The sequence below is a fragment of the Triticum aestivum genome, chromosome 1A (assembly GCF_018294505.1).
Source record: "Triticum aestivum cultivar Chinese Spring chromosome 1A, IWGSC CS RefSeq v2.1, whole genome shotgun sequence".
NCBI lineage: Eukaryota > Viridiplantae > Streptophyta > Magnoliopsida > Poales > Poaceae > Triticum > Triticum aestivum.
This window is the reverse complement of record NC_057794.1, coordinates 543,178,385-543,199,225: the sequence shown is the minus strand read 5'-3', so window position 1 is coordinate 543,199,225 and position 20,841 is coordinate 543,178,385. Positions and strand designations below refer to the sequence as shown.

Below are 20,841 nucleotides of genomic sequence, written 5' to 3'. Positions count from 1 at the left end.
CAGGGTTTGGAAACCCTAATCCCTCCCGGCGTGAGACGACCGGACTCCTTGAGGCAGTTTCCTTCACGGGCACGATGGGATTGACGAGACCTGATTGGTCGCGCGATCGCGGGGCGGACGTAGCCGCTGCTGGTCCGGCACCCTGCCATGGCTGGGGCACGGACGGGGGGCCGACCGTGGCCGGGGCGGCGCCCGGCGTTGGCGGCGGCGTGGGGATCGCCCCCTGATTGCCCTGTGTGGACATCTACATGTATGACCTCAAAGGATATCAAACTTTATCATTTAATAAAGAGAATCTATTTGTTGTCATTTCGTAAGCATAATAGTTCATTATTTTGGTGTGCAAATAAAATTAACCTAGATATATCACCTCTACTGGGTATCTTAATTTAACCTTATTGTTTTACTACCGAACGGCCCGTGCGTTGCAATGGGAGAAAAAAAATCATAATCTCCAATTGCCATGACCATATTTTGCTGCATCATCGAGATACACTATCACTCTCATTTTCGTGAATTCGTGAACAATTTTTGAAAATCATATCATAAACATTTATTTAAACTCGCGAACATTTTTACAGATTTTTGAACAATTTCTAAATCCAGGGAAAAATTGAATTCATGAACATTTTATACTATTCGCAAATATTTTTACAAAAAATGTGAACATTTTTTAAACATTGTCCTTGAATAGGCAAACATTTCTAGAATCGGCAATTTTTTTTGGAAATTGGTGAAACAATTTTCTAAATTCACGATTTTTTTAATTTAATGAACAATTTTGAAAATGCATGATAATTTTTTGAATCAGTGAAAAATTTATGAATCAATAAACTATTATGTAATTCACGAACAACTTTTGAATTTTTAGGATATTTCTCAATTTCATGAACATTTTTTGAGTCGGCGAAATTTTGTTCAATTTCATTAACATTTTGTAATACAAGAACTTAAAAAAAACCATGAACATTTTTTTTAATTTCCTAAACATTTGTTTTCGAAATTGTGAACATTTTTTGAATATGCAAACATTTTTTAAAAGTCACAAATATTTTCTGAATCCATAAATATTTATTAATTATTAAATATTTCATTTAAAATTTTTATTTTTTATTTTAGGAATTATTTTGGAGTCCGAAATTATTTAAAAGTAGAAAAAAAATGAAGATGGAAACGAAAATGAAATTTAAAAACAGACCGCCTGGACATGGGCCGGCCCAAATAGGCGTGCTGTGTTTTCTCTGAAGCAGAGTGCAGTATAGAAGAAGGTTCCTACTACATGGGCCGGCCCAGGTGGGGATTCACCTGTGTGAAACTTTTTTATCACTTATAGGTGACATCGGTGGGCAATATTTTGCAACTTTGGAGGCAATTGCGGTGATGTACCGACAGAAACAATAGCCCTTTTCTATACTACTATATAGTGTACCAATTTTGAAAATTTGAAACATGGGCTTAATTAAGAAGTAATTTCAGCCATCGATAGGGTCAATCCTATAGTTCAGAATGCACGGATTCGCGTCTACAATATCCACCATGCAGCTGGTTGTTCATTCTAGAGAAATCTAGGCCCACCCGAATTGTTTATTACAGGACGTCGCGTTTGTGCACTGCAAGGTTGGGCCACGTAGATAGGACGCTGTCCGGCCATGGACTGATGGAACTGCAGCGCAGCAAACCGCAGTCACGCCAGACTTTCGGTCCTGTATACCCATCTCCATCCTTCTCCTAGAGCGTATCAAAGTAATGGTAGCTTTGCATCCCGTCCGTCCATGAAATAGCATTGTTTTAGGGAATACGACATGTATATGATAGTACAATGGTTAAGTCATCTATCACACTGCACAAATACATGAGATGAACAAAAATTTATGTTACCAAGTTTTGCAACCATGAAAATATTTTTCTTCGAAGAAAAAATGTGACTAGGACATTTTGATTAGTGAAATTAGGATAGCTGTCATGATAACTTTACATACAAACAGAACATAATTGTTGATTTCTTAGACTTTTCAAGGACTTCTTTTTTGAAGAAAAAAAATCAGCGTGGGAGATCTGTTTTCACGAATTGAACTTTGCACGTGCTATGCACGTACCCGCGTACTAGTATTATTAGGTATAGATATAGATATAGATATTGTGAGGTTAATTATCCAAAAGCTATTATCAAACTCTTTCTTTGTACAATCGGATTCTCTAGAAAATATGCGGAACTGCACTCTTTCTTTGTACAATTAGATTTCTCGGCAAATTCATGGAGTACACTCCATGGGAGGGGGCGAGGAAGAGAGCACACGAGGAAGCAGGGGATGAAGCTAGAAAAAATGGTCACTGGGTCAACCAATGCCCACTATAACACATGCTATGGCGTTACTCACGCCGAGAGCAATATAAAGAAGAAAAAACCAAAAATATGCCCACTATAACACAACATAAATAACATCCATGGGCAACATGAAGGGCGAAAATATGCAATGAGCCAATGATATAATTGGTATCATAATAATAAGATTGTCATACCAAGTACTGGTTCCCCGAAGTCATAAAATCATTTGTTTACATATTCAAGATAAAATAAGCAAAAAAGATGACTTCTAACAATTTCATTTGTAACTTCCTGAAAAGGATGAACAACAATGGTGTGTAAGAAATAATATAGAGAATAAATAGCAATAACAAAAAGTTATAGTCATGTGATACTCACATTTTATAACTTGCCTTCTCAATCTCTCATCTTCTTAAATAGACCAATTACGGCGTCATTCGTAATGGTAGTAAATATATATTTCTCCACATAGAAAATCAAGCAATCACTCATGAACTGAGCACCCATTTTGTTGCGTAAAACACTCTTCACGGTATTCATTGCTGAAAAGCATCTCTCCACTGACGCCGTGGCAACCAGCAAAATTAGCATTAGAAATTGATACACGAAAGGGAAAACAAGATGCTTCTTAGTGTCCACCAACTTTTTAGCAAGATCCGCAATGCCATCCAAATAAGCAAATCTTTGGTCCCCTCAGACATTGTCAATATAAATCCGAAGTTCATGTTCAAGATCCATCAATTTTGATGAATCAACATCGTCATGATAAAACTCAGCTAGCTTCAACAAACTCTAAGTTAACAGCAGCGAAAGAGTTTTTTGGGTTGAAAGAAGCCATGTGAACAAGCAATGCAAAATTTACTTCATTGAATCTGTCACCAAACTCTCATAGTTTCCAATCAATAACAGTGTTAAGACACTCTATTTGATAATGATGTAGGTTGTTATATTGGTTCTTTTTCGTGTATATATTCATCATGCATGTTTAGTTTTGGAATGCCATGTTCTTCACATAATGAATATACCTTCTCCAAAAGTGATTTCCACCCATTATCTCTTAGTTGTTGTAGATCATTCCTTGTTGACTTCACACATGACATTGCATCCAAGATATCTTGATCCTTTTGTTGCAATGCATGTGACAGAGTGTTGGCACTCCCTAATATATGGAACATCATGTGACAGAGTGTTGACGAAGAAATATTGTGTTTACAGCCTAATTAGCCAGCAAAGAAAATGGTCATAACTTATCACACCATTGCAAAATGTTACATGTCCTGAAATTGAGACCAAGTCATTGCTGACTTAATCAAGTCGCTGACAAAAACATAGAGCCCACTGAAACAAATCCACAATATATTATTGTTCGGAAGGACACTGATAGATCAAGAAAATCAGGAACCGGCGGCATGTTAGAAGAGAATTTTACACACTATGGCAAACTTTGGCTGATATATAGAGCTTATCGGTGATTTATTGGTTCTCTACGGAAACTGGACTAACATGTACTTCTGAAATTGGACTTCCTAAATAGTAGTGACTTATACTGCATCAATCATATCACAATAATACTAGTTCATGAGCAAACACACAGGGTCCAAAGCAAGAAAAGGAACTGACATCGAGTAAAGCCAGGCAATGATGGGATAAAATTACAGATAGCAAAAAAATAATTACTCCTACCAAATCTGCTCCATACAAAGTTCAAAATTCAGTGAACTTAACTGGACATGCATCAAAACTGCATTAGCCATCCTGACAAAAACGGCAGGCATGATGTCAGCTTAGGATCGCTTGTAGTTATCGGACAAGACAAGCATACTGGTATGGTTATGTAACACCGAACTGGACGGGCATATTAACATCTGTTCATTCAGGTTCAGAGGCAGCAAACCCGATTACTAGATACATACTAGTTTTGACATAGCCAAAGGATAATTAAGCTAAGAATCAGATAAACTTGGCTAAAACCGACATGAAATTTCACAAGTGAACTGCCCTTTTATCTGTTCCGATAGGACACATCTTCGCTTCATACTCCTACATGTACCCAATCTTCAGCATATGTACTCTAACAGTATACCCAACCATTGCATTTTTCCATGATACTAATTATACTGAGAACAACACATCGAGTAACAGCTACTGTTTCGACAGCGGCAGACCCAAGATCAGCATCAGACTCTGACCAATCTTGGCCAGCACTTCCTTGCTCAGCTCCTGGAACGGCCACAGGTGTAAGAAGAATCTGAACGAACTTGGAGGTTCAGTTAGTTGAATCGAGGGGATGCACCCAACATTACAATCAAAATGGGGAAGTCTGAAGCCTGTTTCTGAACCAATCATCTAATAAGATCTGAAGACAAAGACATCCATGTAATATGTACAGTAACTATGTACTCCATGAGATGATACGGGACTGGAACACTAGGCCAGACACATGCAGGATTGCTGTATCATTAGGCCAGACACTTGCAGAATCTGTGCACCGAACATCAAACATACTGGTACTGACGTACTGTTATGCAACTGGTTCATACTCTAAACTGAAGACGACAATTACCATGATGTTCGTTCAGGTTTAGAGACTGCAAACTAGCTTACTTAATTGCGAAATTTGGCGTGGCATGGTTAGTTTAGCTTAAAATCAGAGAACTTTAGGAAGGACAGGCTCACGAACATAAAAGGGAAAGCTCATGTTCGAGGCAAAGATAGCCAACGGTTTCATTTCCATTGCTGATGGGAGCAAGATGGTAGCATCAGACGAGGCAACACATGTTAGACTGTATTTACATGTGTATATTGTAACGTTGTATACCACCTCATTATATATATATGTGATAGGCCACCCCTAGAGGGTTGTGCCGGTTCCCCCCAAAACCTATTGTCTTACATGGTATCACGCTAGGTTACGTCCGCTTCCGCCTAAAAACCCTAAACCGCCGCCGCCGCCGCCGCCACCGCCGCCGCCGTCGCCCGACTGCTATGACGTCCGCCGCTGCGTCCGGCTCCACCGCCACCGGTTTTCTGCCGGCCTCCCTCGCGGCACTTCTCTCGAGGCCGCTGGATGCCGCCTCCCTTCAGGCGCCGATCGGGACATGGAGCGTCGGCTCCCTCTTCGCGCTTCCGCCGGCTGCTACTTCGCCTGGGCAGACGCTTGTGGCCCACACCACCGCCGCCCCGTCAACCGCGGCTGTCGCGCCCTCGGCCACTGCGCCTCTGGTGGCGGAGGACGTCGCGCTGGCAGGCTTCGCGGCGTCAACCGCGGCCATCGCGCCCTCTGTCGCCGCGCCGGCTGCCCCTCCGACTGTCTCCACGGTGTTCTCACCTCAGCCAGTCTCCTCGATGGGATCGCAGCCGCCGCCGCCGTTTCACTTCGGCCATCTCATCACCATCAAGTTGTCGTCGGACAATTACATCTTCTGGCGCGCGCAGGTTCTTCCGCTTTTTGGGAGTCACTACCTGCTTGGCTATGTCGACGGCTCTCTCCCTTGCCCTCCTGCGCTGGTTGACAGCGTGCATGGTCTGGTCTATAATCCGGCTCACCGTGTCTGGACAGGGCAGGATCAGGCGAACCTCTCCTCCATCCAGGGGTCGCTCTCTCCGGCCGTTGCTGGGCTTGTTGTCTTCGCCAAGACGTCCCACGAGGCATGGACTATTCTTGAGCGCTCGTTTGCGGCACAGTCGCAGGCTCGTGTATCTGGACTCCGTCGCCAACTTGGGGAGTGTCAGAAGCTTGACTCCACCGCCACTGAGTTCTATAACAAAGTCAAGAGTCTCGCCGACACGCTGGCCTCCATTGGACAGCCCCTCACCGACTCCGAGTTCAACTCGTTTATTGTCAATGGTCTTGATGAGGAGTATGACGCCCTAGTCGAGATCATCAATGAGAGGGGCAACTCCACGCCCATGCCAGCACACGAGGTCTTTTCACGCCTCCTGCTTACTGAGCAACGAGTCGAGACGCGCCGATCCAGGGGCAACGGCGCCCTCTCGGCAAACGCCGCCACCAAGGGTGGTCGCTCCTCTGCTTCATCCAGGGCTCCTTCGGGGCAGTCACCACCACCCGCCTCGGCCCCTCCTCCTACTGCGACGCTACCAGGGGCTGGCGGTCCACGTGTGTGCCAGCTTTGTGGTCGCGATGGGCACTGGGCCTCGAAGTGTCACAAGCGCTTCCAGCGGGGTTTTCTTGGTCTTGGCAATGACGGGAAGGATACACGCAACTTTGCTTGTCAGGTCGCCATGGCTGATCGTCCGCCGCCGCAGAAGCCACAGGGACACACTCAGTCCTACTCCATTGATCCCCACTGATACATGGACTCTGGGGCGACAGAGCACCTGACCAGTGAGATGGGGAAGCTTCACACTCGTGAACCCTACCATGGCTCCGACAAGATCCACACCGCCAATGGAGCAGGTATGCACATCTCTCATATTGGTCAAGCATCACTTCTCACTAGACATGCCAATAGGAGTCTTCAACTTCGCAATGTTCTTCGAGTTCCATCTGTGACACGTAATCTTCTTTCAGTTCCTAAACTCACTCGTGATAATAATGTGCTTTGTGAATTTCATCATTTTGATCTTTTTATTAAGGATCGGGGCACGAGGGACATTCTTCTTAGTGGGCGGCTCTGCCAAAGTCTCTATCGTCTGGAGCATCCTGGCGTCGCTCGCGTCTTCAGTGGAGTTCGGGTATCTCCGTCACAGTGGCATGCTCGTCTTGGTCACCCGGCCACACCTATTGTCCGGCATGTTTTGCGTCGTCATGAGCTTTCTAGTGTGTCTAGTAATAAAGATGTAGCAGTGTGTGATGCTTGTCAGCAGGGGAAGAGTCATCAACTTCCTTTTTCGGAGTCCAGTCGTGAGGTGAAACATCCTTTAGAACTTGTGTTTTCAGATGTATGGGGTCCTGCTCAGACTTCTGTTAGTGGTCATAATTATTATATCAGTTTTGTTGATGCTTACAGCCGCTTCACCTGGCTTTATCTTATCAAACGTAAATCTGATGTGTTTGACATTTTTGTTCAGTTCCAAAAACATGTTGAACGCCTTCTCAAGCACAAAATTGTTCATGTTCAGTCGGACTGGGGTGGCGAGTATCGCAACCTCAACTCCTTCTTTCAGTCGCTTGGGATCACTCACCGTTTAGCATGTCCACATACACATCAGCAGAATGGTTCAGTAGAACGTAAGCATCGTCACATTGTTGAAGCCGGTCTGACTCTTTTGGCCCATGCATCTGTTCCGTTTCGTTTTTGGAGTGATGCTTTCACCACTGCATGTTTTCTCATCAATCGTACTCCCACTCGTGTTTTGAATATGAAGACTCCCATTGAAGTTCTCCTTAATGAACAACCGGACTACACCTTTCTCAAGGTGTTTGGGTGTGCTTGCTGGCCCCATCTTCGTCCATATAACAAGCGTAAGCTCGAGTTTCGTTCCAAGAAGTGTGTTTTTCTTGGTTATAGCTCTCTTCATAAAGGATACAAATGTCTTCATGTTCCCACTAATCGTGTCTACATCTCTCGGGATGTTGTGTTTGATGAGCATGTTTTTCCCTTTGCCAAACTCCCTGTGTCCACTACCGAGCCACCTGTCATGCATTCATTCTCTGTTGCTTCTGACCAATTTGATGATGTTGCATATTCTCCTCTATTGTTGCCTAACCATGGTGCAGGCATTGGTCGTGGGGCTCGTTTGGAGATTCTGGAAGCGCCATCTTCCTCTTCGTCGCCATCGCCTTCATCCTCGGCACTTTCTGTTGCGCATGAGGAGCACATGGCGCCCCTGCATGGCCTTGGTTTCCGTGCTCATGCACGGCCGATCGACGTCCTGGCCCGGTCGCCTCTGGCTTCTGGGCTGCCTTCGCCATCGTCGCGCCCTGCAACCCCGCCGACTGGGCCGGCCTCCTCGGTCCCCGTCTCGCCCAGGGCGTCGGGGCAGTCATCACCAGGCCTGGCCTCGCCCGCCCCTGCCTCGTCCAGGGTGTCTGGGCCCTTCTCACCAGGGCCGGCCTCGCCTGCTCTCGCCTCGCCAAGGCCGTCTGGGCCGGTGTCACCAGAGCTGGCCTCGCCCACCTTCGGTTCGCCCATGGCCTCTGAGCCCCTGTCGTCGGACCAGTCTTCACCATGCAGCCCGGAGTCGTCTGTCCCGAGCTCGCCTGAGGTGATTCCTGCATCTCCGGCGACCGTCACGTCTCCGTCACCTTCGCCTCCGCCGGCTCCTGCTGCTGCTCTACGTCCACATACGCGCAGTCGGAGTGGCATTTTTCAGCCTAAGCAACGTCACGATGGCACAGTTGCTTGGTTAGCGGCGTGCATGTCTGCTGCTCTTGCAGATCCATCCTTTGAGCCACGCACGTATCAAGCTGCTATGCGCATTCCTCAGGCCATGGAGCAGGAGTATCAAGCGCTTCTTCGCAATCAGACATGGACTCTTGTTCCTCCACAATCACGGGTAAATGTCATTGATTCCAAATGGGTTTTCAAAGTGAAGAGGCATTCTGATGGGTCCATTGAGCGCTATAAGGCTCGTCTGGTTGCTCGTGGTTTTCGACAGCGTTTTGGACTTGACTATGAAGACACCTTCAGTCCAGTGGTCAAGCCTACTACCATCAGACTTCTTCTCTCTCTGGCTGTTACTCGAGGTTGGTTTCTTCGTCAGCTTGATGTTCAAAATGCTTTTCTTCATGGTGTCTTGGCGGAGGAGGTTTACATGCGCCAGCCTCCGGGTTTCTCTGATCCGGATCGCCCTGATCATCTCTGTCGTCTGTCCAAGGAAATTTATGGTCTGAAGCAGGCTCCTCGTGCTTGGCATGCTCGTCTTGCAATGGCTCTTCGTGCTCATGGTTTTGCATCATCAACTGCTGAATCCTCATTGTTTCTTCTTCAAAGGCCTGAGGTTACTATGTACTTGTTGGTCTATGTAGATGATATCATTTTGGTCAGCTCCTCTCAGTCGGCTGCTACTGCGCTTGTTCGCTCACTTGGTGCTGATTTTGCGGTCAAGGACCTTGGGAAGCTTCATTACTTTCTTGGTGTGGAGGTTACTTCTCGTGCTGCTGGCCTTGTTATGACGTAGAAGAAGTACTCTCTGGATTTGTTGCAGCGAGCTGGGATGCTTAAGTGCAAACCGACGACTACACCCATGTCTACCACTGATAAGCTCAATGATGTTGATGGTGTGCTTCTTTCTTCTTCTGATGCGACCGAGTACCGGAGTATTGTTGGTGGGCTCCAGTACTTGACAATCACGCGACCAGACATTTCCTATGCTGTTAACCGAGTCTGCCAGTATCTGCAGTCACCCCGTGACACTCATTGGTCTGCTGTTAAGCGGATTTTGCGCTATATTCGTTTCACGGTGGCTCATGGTTTGCATATTCGGCCGTCTGACTCTGGTTGTCTTTCAGCATATTCTGATGCAGACTGGGCTGGCAATCCGGATGACAGGCGATCCACGGGGGGTTATGCTGTCTTCTTTGGCTCTAACCTGATTGCTTGGAGTGCTCGGAAACAGGCTACTGTCTCGCGTAGCAGTACTGAGGCTGAGTATAAGGCTGTGGCTAATGCCACATCAGAGATTATCTGGGTACAGTCCTTGCTTCAGGAGTTAAGTATACCCCAATCACAGCCTCCTGTTCTTTGGTGTGATAACATCGGTGCTACATACCTTTCTGCAAATCCGGTATTCCATGCCCGAACGAAACACATTGAAGTTGACTATCACTTTGTGCGTGAACGTGTCTCTCAGAAGCAACTACAGATCAAGTTTATTTCTTCCAAGGATCAACTTGCTGACATCTTCACCAAGCCATTGCCTTTGCCACAGTTTGAGACTTTTTCAGACGCAATCTTACCCTTCTAGATTCATTAGAAAGTGGCTAAGATTGAGGGAGGGTGTTAGACTGTATTTACATGTGTATATTGTAACGTTGTATACCACCTCATTATATATATATGTGATAGGCCACCCCTAGAGGGTTGTGCCGGTTCCCCCCAAAGCCTATTGTCTTACAACACACATCCGACATGGCAAGAACAAACACTAGCACGCATACGTTTCCAACGCTGGACAAAGGCTAAGATGTCCTTGGGCAATGATGATGACGCGCTTGGCGTGGATGACGTAGAGGTTGGTGTCCTCAAACAGCCCCACCGGGTACACCTCGGCGGCCTCCTGCAGCGCGGAGACGGCGGAGCTCTCAAAGCGGAGGTCGGCCTTGAAGTCCTCGGCAATCTCCCGGACCAGACGCTGGAAGGAGGGCTTGGGTATGAGCAGCTCGGTGATTTTCTGGTACTTGTGGATCTCCCAAAGTGCGACGGTGCCGGGGCGGAAGCGGTGGGGCTTCTTGACATTGCCATGGCCGGGGCGGACTTGCGCGCCATCTTAGCCTGCGATGAAAACGGATCACTGATCAAATTATTGATTTTTTAAAATAAAATATTTTGGAAATTGAATTTAGTAATTAATGATATGGAGCTGTTAAAAATCAGTCGACTGAGATTTCGCGAAGTCTCAGTCGACTGGCCAGCCGTTCGATCGTTGTTTGCTTGTAGATTCGCGCTGGGGCGCTTTGCCCTTTGTTTCGGCCTGTATAATACACGGACCGGTCCGTTTATTTGTCTTTCTGTTGGAGCGTTGACCGATACTTGGGGCCGGCCTGGATTCGTGCGAGCATGTCGCTTTTTTGTAGGCTGGGGCAAAGTGCTCGGGGTGCAGTAAATAAAGGGGGTGAAGAGGAAGCGGGACCCGTGGTAATTAAGAGGAGGGGAACGGCAAGTCAGTCCATTTCTTCCTTCTCTCTCTATTCTTCTCTGTCAAATCTGAAGATCTGCAGCGGAACAAAGAAATCGATGTGCTCCTCCACGGCCAGTGAGAGGACGGGCGGTGCTGCTGATGGAGTAAGTGCCACCCTCTCCTTTTCTTGTTTGTTTGTTTTGTTGGCGAGATGCAGTAGATCTGAGGGGATTTGGGGTTTCATTTTTTGTTTGGATCAAGTCCAGATTAGTAGCTTCAAGCATAGAATCGCCCCCCCCCCCTTTAATCAAACAGTGGCATGTAGTGTGTCCTCTTTTTTGTATGGTTTTTCTTTCAGACTTTTGCCGGATCCATTTTCGTGAAATCTTTTCTTTTGCGCAACATTTTTGTGAAATCAGTAGCATGTTTGAGGATTGTTACGTACTGAACCTAAATCCTCTCATATCTATTACTGAGCCTATCACTAGGAGTGGCTCAGTCCCTTGTTTTATTTTATTTTAGATTTTGCTGAAACCCATTTAATCAATAGCATGTTTTTGGTATCTTTTCTCTGTATACAAGAGAGATTATTACTGAATCTATCACTAGGAGTGGGCATGTTTATTTGTTTTGTCATATTTTTTGTTGAACCCTTATTAATAAGTAGCAGTAGCATATTTTTTCGGTTTTCTTGCCGAAACCTTATGAATCAGTACCATGTTCAATTTTTTTTGTCTGGGATCAAGATAATGGTTACTAAATGCATCACTAGCAGTGGTATGTCGATTTCTTCCATGTGTTCACACATTTTTTGTTTTAATATGGTCTTTTGATATGTTCATCTTTTTATCTCTGCAACCCAATGTAGATATATTTTTGCTCATCAGCCGTCGCCGCCAATGATAAATCATTATTATCTTGAAATCCTTTTTTTTGGAAGCATGCAAGTTTCTCACTAAAATCATTAGCTGAATATGTATGCCTCGCACTAGCACAAATTTATGTTTGGCGCCATTTTTATGTGCACAGGAGATGGTTTGCACAGTTTGTCTGAGCCCTTGTTGACCGCGAGAGCAGGGGAAGCGGCATCAGTATGTTTAGTGTATCTCTTTTTTAGCCATTTTTGACCCGTGTAGAATGTAGATTTGTAGAATTCACTGGTTGATCTTCATGTTCAACCCATGTAGGATTTTCAATCCAAGAGTAGTTAAGAGAATTGGATAACACTCTTTACAGTTATCTGTTTTATTATTTATCTGATTCCATGTAGAATGTATAATTCAATGGGTTAATGTTCAAAGTGAACTTATTTTTTACTAGTTGATCCATGTAGGAATGTAGTTAACGTTTTGTTTTTTGCTTTTTTCGGTCAAAAACAAATAGGTTGTGCCATGCAATGAAAGGGTTCGTTTCAACAACCTGACGGGAGATAGGTTGACATTCAAGGAAAACAAACGTACATACACTGTGAAGTGTCACAAGGGGCGCAAGCAGAGTGCATTGTATGGGAGAGGGTGGAGGAAGTTTGTTGCACACAACAAGCTAGGGAAGGGTCAGATGGTTTTGTTCTACTTGGACCAGCATTCACCAAGGGCGGTTGTTTGCGTGGTCCAGTTTGGAAACAGCACTGAAGATGTTGGGGGAGGATCGAGTTGTTTTCTGAAACCCGAACTTTATACTTGACTATCTTCTTCTCGCTTAGCAGCAGATCCCCATTTCTCCATGCATATTCCCTTTTTAAAATGTTTTTTGTAGCCGTTATTTTTTAGTAAAGCATAGTTTCCATTTTGTCGATTTTTTTCCTTCAACAAGAAGTTAGACTATTGGGTCCGACTCATTGGTTTTAATTATTTCCATTCCTATTGATGGAAAAAAATGCAGTTCGGCAGTAGTAGTTTTTTAGGATGATGTTAATTAGTAGTAGATGTAGTTCATCTCTTTTGCCTTTTCTTGGGATAAGGTGTTAATCAGTAGTAGATGTAGTCCTAGTGAACATTTTAAATGTCATTGTCTTGTAGGGGCTTTTTTTAACCACAAAATGCTTTTTTGGAGCTAATCCTTATGTGAAAAGCATATTCTTCCACTTTGTTAAGGTATTCGTGTGTGTGAGATTTTTGTTTTGTTTTGCATCTATTGCAAACTTAAGTCAATAGTAAAGCTTAATTTTATGTCAAGAAATGCATGCATTTATTTCCTTTTTCTAGTTTTTGTTTTGTTTTTGGCAGTATGATCCCTCACAACTTTTTACTTTTTCTTGTCTTACTCCACCAACAGGAATGGCATGCCTAGTTTGCCACACATACTGCCATAATAACAATGGTCGGAGCTTCGTCATCTATGTCTGTGATGCCAACGAAATCTTTCCGGTATACTCCTGTCCACAATTTTCCCTTCTTTTTTGTTTGTTCTTAATTTGTTCTGTTTTTTTACGTTTATTATTTTTCTGTTTTTTCAAATCGTCTCATGCTCTGCAAGGAACAAGTTTGCTCAATTGTCAGGCGGCTATATGAATTTCAAATCGCACAGCCGCTGGTACATTGTGGAAGTGTATAGGGGGCACAAACTACTTGCCTTGGTGGTGATGACTAGAAGAAGTTCATTGCGGACTTCAAGCTGGGCCATCGGGAGTTGGTCCTTTTCTATATGACTGTACAGATGCCGAGGGTAGTTGTCGGAGAGGGCGGCGGGGAGAGAGAGGGGGCCAATCGCATGTCCAACTGCAGTCATGCAATTACATGTCTTCTAACTTGGTTGCAACTGGGGTTTTGTTTTGTCAAAGGGAGCATCGACAACAAGGCAGGGGGTCAGTTGCATGTCCGGCACTAGTCATGCAACTGCAAGTGTCGCCCCCGGATGCAATTGCATGCCTTCCACCATGATTGCAATTAGGGCTTTGTTTTGTTGGAGGGGCGGCAGGGAGGGAGAGGGGTTAGTTGCATGTCCAACTACAGTCACGCAACTGCATGTCTTCCAACATACTTGCAACTGGGGGCCTTTTCATTTGTCGAATGGGGGGGGGGGTAAGAGTGAGGGCGCCAGTTGCATGTCAAACTTTAGTCACACAACTGCATGTCTTCTAACTTGGTTGTAATTAGGGGCCTTTGTTTTGTCGGAGGGGCAGCTGGAAGAGAGAGGGCTCTAGTTGCATGTCCCACACTATATGCAACTGCATGTCTTCTAACTTGGTTGCAATTGCACGTCTCTTAAATTGGTTGCAACTGGGTTTTCTTTGTCGGAGGGACCGGTGATGAGAGGGACCAGTTGCATGTCCAACTATAGTTACGCAACTGCATGTCGTCTAACTTGGTTGCAACTGGAGGGGGGGCTTTGTTATGTCGGAGGGAGCCATGAAGAGAAAGGCGCCAGTTGCATGTCCAACTATTCATGCAATTGCATGCCTTCTAACTTGGTTGCAACTGCATGTCTTCTAACTTGGTTGCAACTGGGCTTTTGTTTTGTCGGAGGGGCCAATGAGGAAAGGGGCCAGTTGCATGTCCAACTATAGTCACGCAAATGCATGTCTTCTAACTTGGTTGCAACTGGGGGACTTTGTTTTGTCAGAGGGGGCGGCACGAACAGAAAGTGGGTCACTTGCATGTCCCACACTAGTCACGCAACTGCATGTCTTCTAACTTGGTTGCAATTGTTGCCTTTGTGTTGTCGGAGGGGACGGTGGGAAGAGAGAGGGCGCAAGTTGCATGTCCAACTTTAATCACGCAACTACATGTCTTCTAACTTGGTTGCAATGGGGGGGGGGGGGCTTTGTTTTGTCGGAGGGGGCGACGCTAAAAGAAAGGGGCTAGTTGCATGTCCCACAATAGTCATGCAACTACATGTATTCCAACATGGTTGCAACTATGCGTCTTCTAACTTGGTTGCAACTGGGCTTTTGTTATGTCGAAGGGACCGACAAGGAGAGGGGCCAGTTGCATGTCCCACACTAGTCACGCAATTGCATGTCTTCTAACTTGGTTGTAATTGTGGCCTTAGTTTTTTCGGAGGGGGTGGTGGGAAGAGAGAGGGCGCCAGTTGCATGTCCAACTATAGTCACGCAACTGCTTGTCTTCCAACTTGGTTGCAACTGCACGTCTTCTAACTTGGTTGCAACTAGCCTTTTGTTTGGTCTGAGGTGCCGACGAGGAGAGGGGTCGGTCGCATGTCCAACTGCAGTCATGCAACTGCATGTCTTCCAACATGGTTGCAACTGGGGGCTCTGTTTTGTCAGAGGTGACATCAAAAAGAGGGAGGGACGATGGGGAGAGAGGGCAACTATTCATGCAATTGTAAGCATTGTCCCCGGACTAGTCTGCACGTCTTTTACCAACATAGTTATGAATAGGCTTTTTTACTTTACCGGAAGGGGCAGTGGGGAGAGGGGGCCAGTTTTTGTGGAGCAGGTAAGGTACCCCCCCGCCCCCGCGTGCCTGTACCCCCGTTGTGCGTCACACGAGCATCGTAACAACTCCATTTGCCATGTTTGTTAGCACAAAATAAGTGCCCCGATCTCACAATTAGCTTTGTGTTTGGGGTCAGAGCGCAGGGGGAGGGGGCAATTTTCATGATCCCCCCCCTTTTCTTATTCTTTTTAAAATCATATACAAAGTACAAACTTTTTTGCATTTGTTTTTCCAATGGAGTATGTATGTGTTTTTTTTCAAAGCAATATTTGTTTTTTCTCACAGGTGATTTTTATTTGTTGAAAATGGACCTGCTGAAATGCATGGTGTATAGTCTGAAATTAGTGAGATCGATCGATGTGTTGTTATTCATGTAACTAGGGTAGTAGGATTGATGAATCTTTGAGTGTAGCCTGCCTGCATGCATGCCTCCACTCCATAGCTTCAGCTTTAGTAGTGCTGATGCATAATGGTGCATGTGAATTCAGTTTTCTAAAACTACAGATGTACTGCTTGGTACTATCTTTTATACTATATTTTGGGACGGAGGGAGTATCTCAGTAGCATCTCTTTTGCTTGTCCCCTGGACTGGAGTGTCCGGCTCACTTGTCCTAGTAGTTCACTGCAACTCTAGCTCACTCCAAGTTTCGGGATCTCTTAGGTCAGCTGCGACGACAACAGCTATCAGTTCCGTTGAAAATGGGCCTGCTGAAATGCATGGAGTATGGTATGATTTTGTGTGTGTCAAACCACAGAGGCTGACAAACATCATGGGCGCGAGCCCAAATCGAGTAGCGGGTCCTCCATTTTTTGTTGGCTAGGGTTCCTGATTAGGGCACAGATCATGTTTTTTGAGGGATTTGCTAGTGCAGATTATTTGGAATTTTTGGTGCCTTTTTTCCTTTGTGTGAATCCTGATTTTTAGGGGGTCTAATTAGTGTTTTTAGATGGTGCTTTAGTGCTAAGTTATATGGAGGAAATATGTTATTTTACAGGTGTTGGGGCAAGTTAAGTGGCAACTCCACTTTTCAGTGCCTCTGTATTTTGTCTTTGACATTTGTTAGAACTTGAGAGGTATTAAGAGGTGAAGAACTTAGATGATGGGCTTTAAATGGATTTTAGTTGGGAGATCTCATCGTCTAATAATGTCTGAAGAAATATGGCAGTTTTCCTGGTTATAGGTGTTCAGTTTTATAGAAGCAATTACTCTTTTTATTTTCAATTTTTTGTGGTGGCTGAGCCAACTTCTTTTCCGTTACATGTTAACATTTCTAAAGCATTGCATAGTTTTTTTTGTTCTGTGTTAAATCAATTTGTGATATATGTTGACATAAGTTAATGCCTTTTTTATGAGCAGACTCTCATGGATGCCCACAAGCAGATTGAACACAAGATAGAAACTAAAACTGAGGCCTCCTTGAAAGAAGGAGCATGTCAACAGCCTAAAACTCTATGCACTCGGTCTCTTTCCTGTGTTTGATTTTAACCACTTTTTTCTACAGTTGTTATGAGTCTTATCATCAATTCTTATTTTCACACAGGATCCTGGGGAGAAGGCTAAAGCTGAAACAAGAGATTGGCTTAACAGTGTGGTATGTTAATTGCATCACCTTGTATGCTTAGTCTTTTGTGCTGTCATTTATCTACATGTCTTTTGATGGATTTCCGTAAACACGAGCAAACAAAGAAGTTACCTGCAACATATATGTCTTGTATTGTTGTTTCTCTTTCGCCTAGAGTATGTTCCTAACGATACAATTTACCTGCAACACTAATGTATCATATACATTTTTATGAATACAACCACATACAGGTAAAAATATTGAAGACGAAGGCAGAGAGCAGGGTCTTGAAGATACAAATTTAGAGGAGAGAGATCACTGACACTGAAGCATCATAGGGTTTGCTGTATGAAGAAGTTGTGACGTTGTATGAAGCATTAGAGAAGGAACGAAGAACTGACAGAGGAGTGAAAGTTTTTCATGTCATTTAACTACACAAATGGGCCTCAGAGATGGTGTTGACATCATTTTTTTTGAAATGTGCATCTGTTTAGTCTTAGAGATGGTGCTGCTAGCAGTTTTTTTGTGCACCAGGGGGGATCATGATATGCTGATTAACAAACTAGCAGTAGAAATTCTCTTCTAGCTAGTGCCATGATTTTAGTTTCTTCTATGTCATACTTTGTCCTACCCTCCTCTTTTTTAAACTTGTTTTCAACACTAATGTATCATATACATTTGTGAATACAGCAGTGCACGGGCACTGACATGGATGACGAAGGAAGCGAACCCGAGAACGAGAGAAATGCAGAAGGCAAAGAACAGTGTGTTGAAGATCCAAAGTTAGAAGAGGAAGTATATCATGTACAAATCACTCGCATGGAAGCATGAGAGTTTGCTTTTTGAAGAAGTTGTTACACTGGTTTGTAACCTTTTTCTATATATATCCATAAGTTCCTGTGATCAACTCCACAAACAATGGACATCACAGTTCAATTTAGCTAGCTCTAGAACAGCAAACTGCCTATGTGGGCATGGGAGGAAAGGGTTTTGCCTTGGGGTTCTAGTCAAATAAAGTAGACATAAGAAAGAAGCAGAGTAGCATACATTTTCTTGTCTCTAACTGCTGGGCTTTTTTTGTTCCTTTTTTGTTCAATAGCTTTTTGCATATGTGTTGGTAGAAATATTTTCATAGGCCAGCACCAGCCCGACCCAGTCAGGACAAACAAATTGAGAAATCCCAGCCCAACATAACAAACAAGCAAACAGGAAAATAACAAAAAGGCCCAGAACCAGGTCGGATACAATCCAGGAGAGGTAGAGCTGGTTAATAGGCCTAATTTACATAGGGCGACGTCAGCCGACTGAGTCGACTGAGACGTAGACAGACCCTTAATGATATGATGTCAGCATGTTGTGGGAGATTTCTTCATGCTTGTATGTGCTCTCTTCACAAAGGGTAGATGGCATTAAAAGTTGGTACTACCCAAGGACATCTTCATAGACTTTTTTCGTCCATCAACCAATGATTGACAAGTCTTCTCGGTCAGTCAATGCATGCATGTGGTCTCTTTGTAATCTCACTTGAAGGCGTACTATGCTCCGTAGATTTTTCTCATCACGTCAATGCACGAAGACTAAGCAATCTATCTTGACTTTTTGTTGGTTTGTCAATTATTGTACTATAGGGGCATTAATAATGAGTGGCCTCATTGGTCAATGGATAAAGTTTAAACAACCTCTTTAACTTATTCTTTTTCAAAAAAGAGAAGTTGTTGCTAAAGCTATACTAGTATTTACTTATCCTTGGTATATAAGTTGTACACCGGCGATATAGACTACTTCTGAAAATGGATCATTTCGTGTTAAACTCGTAATCGTGATTAAGGGTCAAAACAATTATGTTGAGCCCTATGACAGCTGCTTCTGGCTTTATCGGTTTCATGATTCGAGCACCCACGTGTGCTATACAGTGTATAACAAGGAGGAGATGATTTATGTGAGTCATATTCGGCAGTTGACGTGTACATAATAACATAGGGGGGTCATGCACCACACGACTTCGTCGCGGCAGGATCCGTTGCAGGCATGAGACACAAGGCACTGCATAATGTAAATGGTGCCCTTGCATTGAGAGGGCCCGTGTGCTAGTTATATATTAGTGATACTAATATCCAGCATTAAACCGCTAATCTAGCTTAGTCTTTAGTGATTTGGTCGATTCTTCTTCTAGTCCTGTAGAGTGCTACAGGAAGAAAGGGAAAAGGGAGGATGAAAAAAGAGCTAGTACAAATGCAACAAAGATAAAGGGGTGGATCTGGGATCTATTATTCCAGGCAAAACTCAGTACGAGTACTCTAACCATTTTTCTCCTCCCCACAGCGACTCCCAAGCGGCCAGGGTTTCTCCGCTTCTCGCTGGCGCCAATGCTGATCCGTCTTGTTTACTATGGCCTTAGGGCCATGGAGGTGCGGTCAATCCCTGCCTTTGCTAGTGGGAGGGCTCCTGCTCCATTTTTATGTGTTTCTTTAGTTTGTTTAGGATTTATGTCTTGCTCAAGAAGGTGAGGAGATGGTGGCTCCCTAAAGACAGAATAAGGTTTTTCCCATCTAGCCTTCATCCCGGTGATGCGTCTAGTATCGTGCGATCTGTGTGGAGGTTTGTTTCTAGCGGATCTCACGGCAATCAATCTGTGTTTGTCTTTGATGGATCTGCTTGGACCCGATCTTCGTGTGTCTGCGTTCGAGTGTTTGCAGGTTGGATACTTTTGATCTACGCTTCGCTTCATCGGTGGCGGCTGTTGTTTTGGTGTGTTGGTTATTCTAAGTCTTAGCACCACGATTTCTCGACTATCTACTACAATAAGGTTTGCCCGACTATGATGCAGGAGGGGCCATGAAGGTGGCGCGCCTTCAACTCCCTCCAATGCTTGTAGTCATCGCTAGGTGGTCTACAGGTTCTTCATAACGTACCTACAACAAGGTTTGATCTTCATAACGTTTGACCATATGCGATGTAATTTACTAATATTACTTCTGATGTTCTTTGTGCTGTCATGATATTTGATGAATAAATTGGAACTTCTCCTCAAATAAGAAGTACTCCCAACGGTTCTTTTTACTCCGCATATGAAATTTGTCTGAAGTTAAACTTCGTAAAATTTGACCAACTTTATAGAAATAATATCAACATTCACAAAGCGAAATCATTATCATTAGATGCATCCTGAATTTAATTTTCATACTATATAACTTTAGTACTCCCTCCAATCCATTTTGAGTATAAAGTTTTACTAAAACAACAACAATTAATATGGGTCGAAGCAAGTATTGTACTTGTTGATATTCTTTTCATATAAATATGGTCAAACGTTATGAAGTTTTGACTTTAGACAATTTTTATATGCAAAGTAAAAAGGACCCATACGGTATTAGTACTCTTTCTATTTCATAATGTAGTTTTTATAAACTTAGTCGTAGTCTTTATAAACTTGATCAAAGTCTATGCGCACTATATTATAGAACGGAGTAATCAATATAAACATAGTACAGTTGCCATGGCCCGCAAGAATTTGGGAGGACATGCGTACACGCATGCATGTTTGAAAGAGAAAAGCCGAGTAGGGCGATCAGCGTTGCTTCTCGTTCTTTGCTTGGGGCAGAGAAGACGCGTGCACACCGCCAATAGTACTGGACTGCCTACTTATGTCGTTTGTTTGCAAGTTAGTGGTTTCCGTTTTGGGCAAGCTGTAATGGCTACTCAAGGCCACAAGCTTTTCTCCATGTCAGCTGAGGCTGAGAGTCGCTCCGTTCTTTCAAGCTTTTTCAGTTCAAGCACAAGTGCGCGATGCCTTAGTCACTGTGTAGGCGTCAGG

At 44.1% G+C, this 20,841-nt stretch overlaps 1 protein-coding gene and 1 pseudogene across 9 annotated transcripts; one reads left to right on the top strand and one right to left on the bottom strand.

Annotated features, from left to right (window-relative positions):
• Positions 1–10,375: 10,375 nt before the first annotated feature.
• On the bottom strand, positions 10,376–10,728 carry LOC123045361 (histone H3-4-like; annotated as a pseudogene).
• A 234-nt stretch (positions 10,729–10,962) lies between these two features.
• On the top strand, positions 10,963–18,090 carry LOC123064971 (uncharacterized). 9 transcript variants are annotated; one of them, XM_044488380.1, is made up of 8 exons: positions 10,963–11,232; positions 12,098–12,159; positions 12,452–12,719; positions 13,343–13,434; positions 16,823–16,926; positions 17,007–17,057; positions 17,269–17,278; positions 17,718–18,090. In XM_044488380.1, the coding sequence occupies exons 3-8, from the start codon at positions 12,626–12,628 to the stop codon at positions 17,856–17,858; spliced, it is 492 nt and encodes a 163-aa protein (XP_044344315.1). In that variant the 5' UTR covers positions 10,963–11,232; positions 12,098–12,159; positions 12,452–12,625; the 3' UTR covers positions 17,859–18,090. The 9 variants fall into 9 exon arrangements, 4 of the variants coding, with proteins under 4 accessions (XP_044344315.1, XP_044344294.1, XP_044344287.1 ...); XM_044488359.1 differs by lacking the exon at positions 12,098–12,159 and having other exon boundaries at positions 10,975–11,232; positions 17,721–18,090; XM_044488352.1 differs by lacking the exon at positions 12,098–12,159 and having other exon boundaries at positions 10,975–11,232.
• Positions 18,091–20,841: the final 2,751 nt, after the last annotated feature.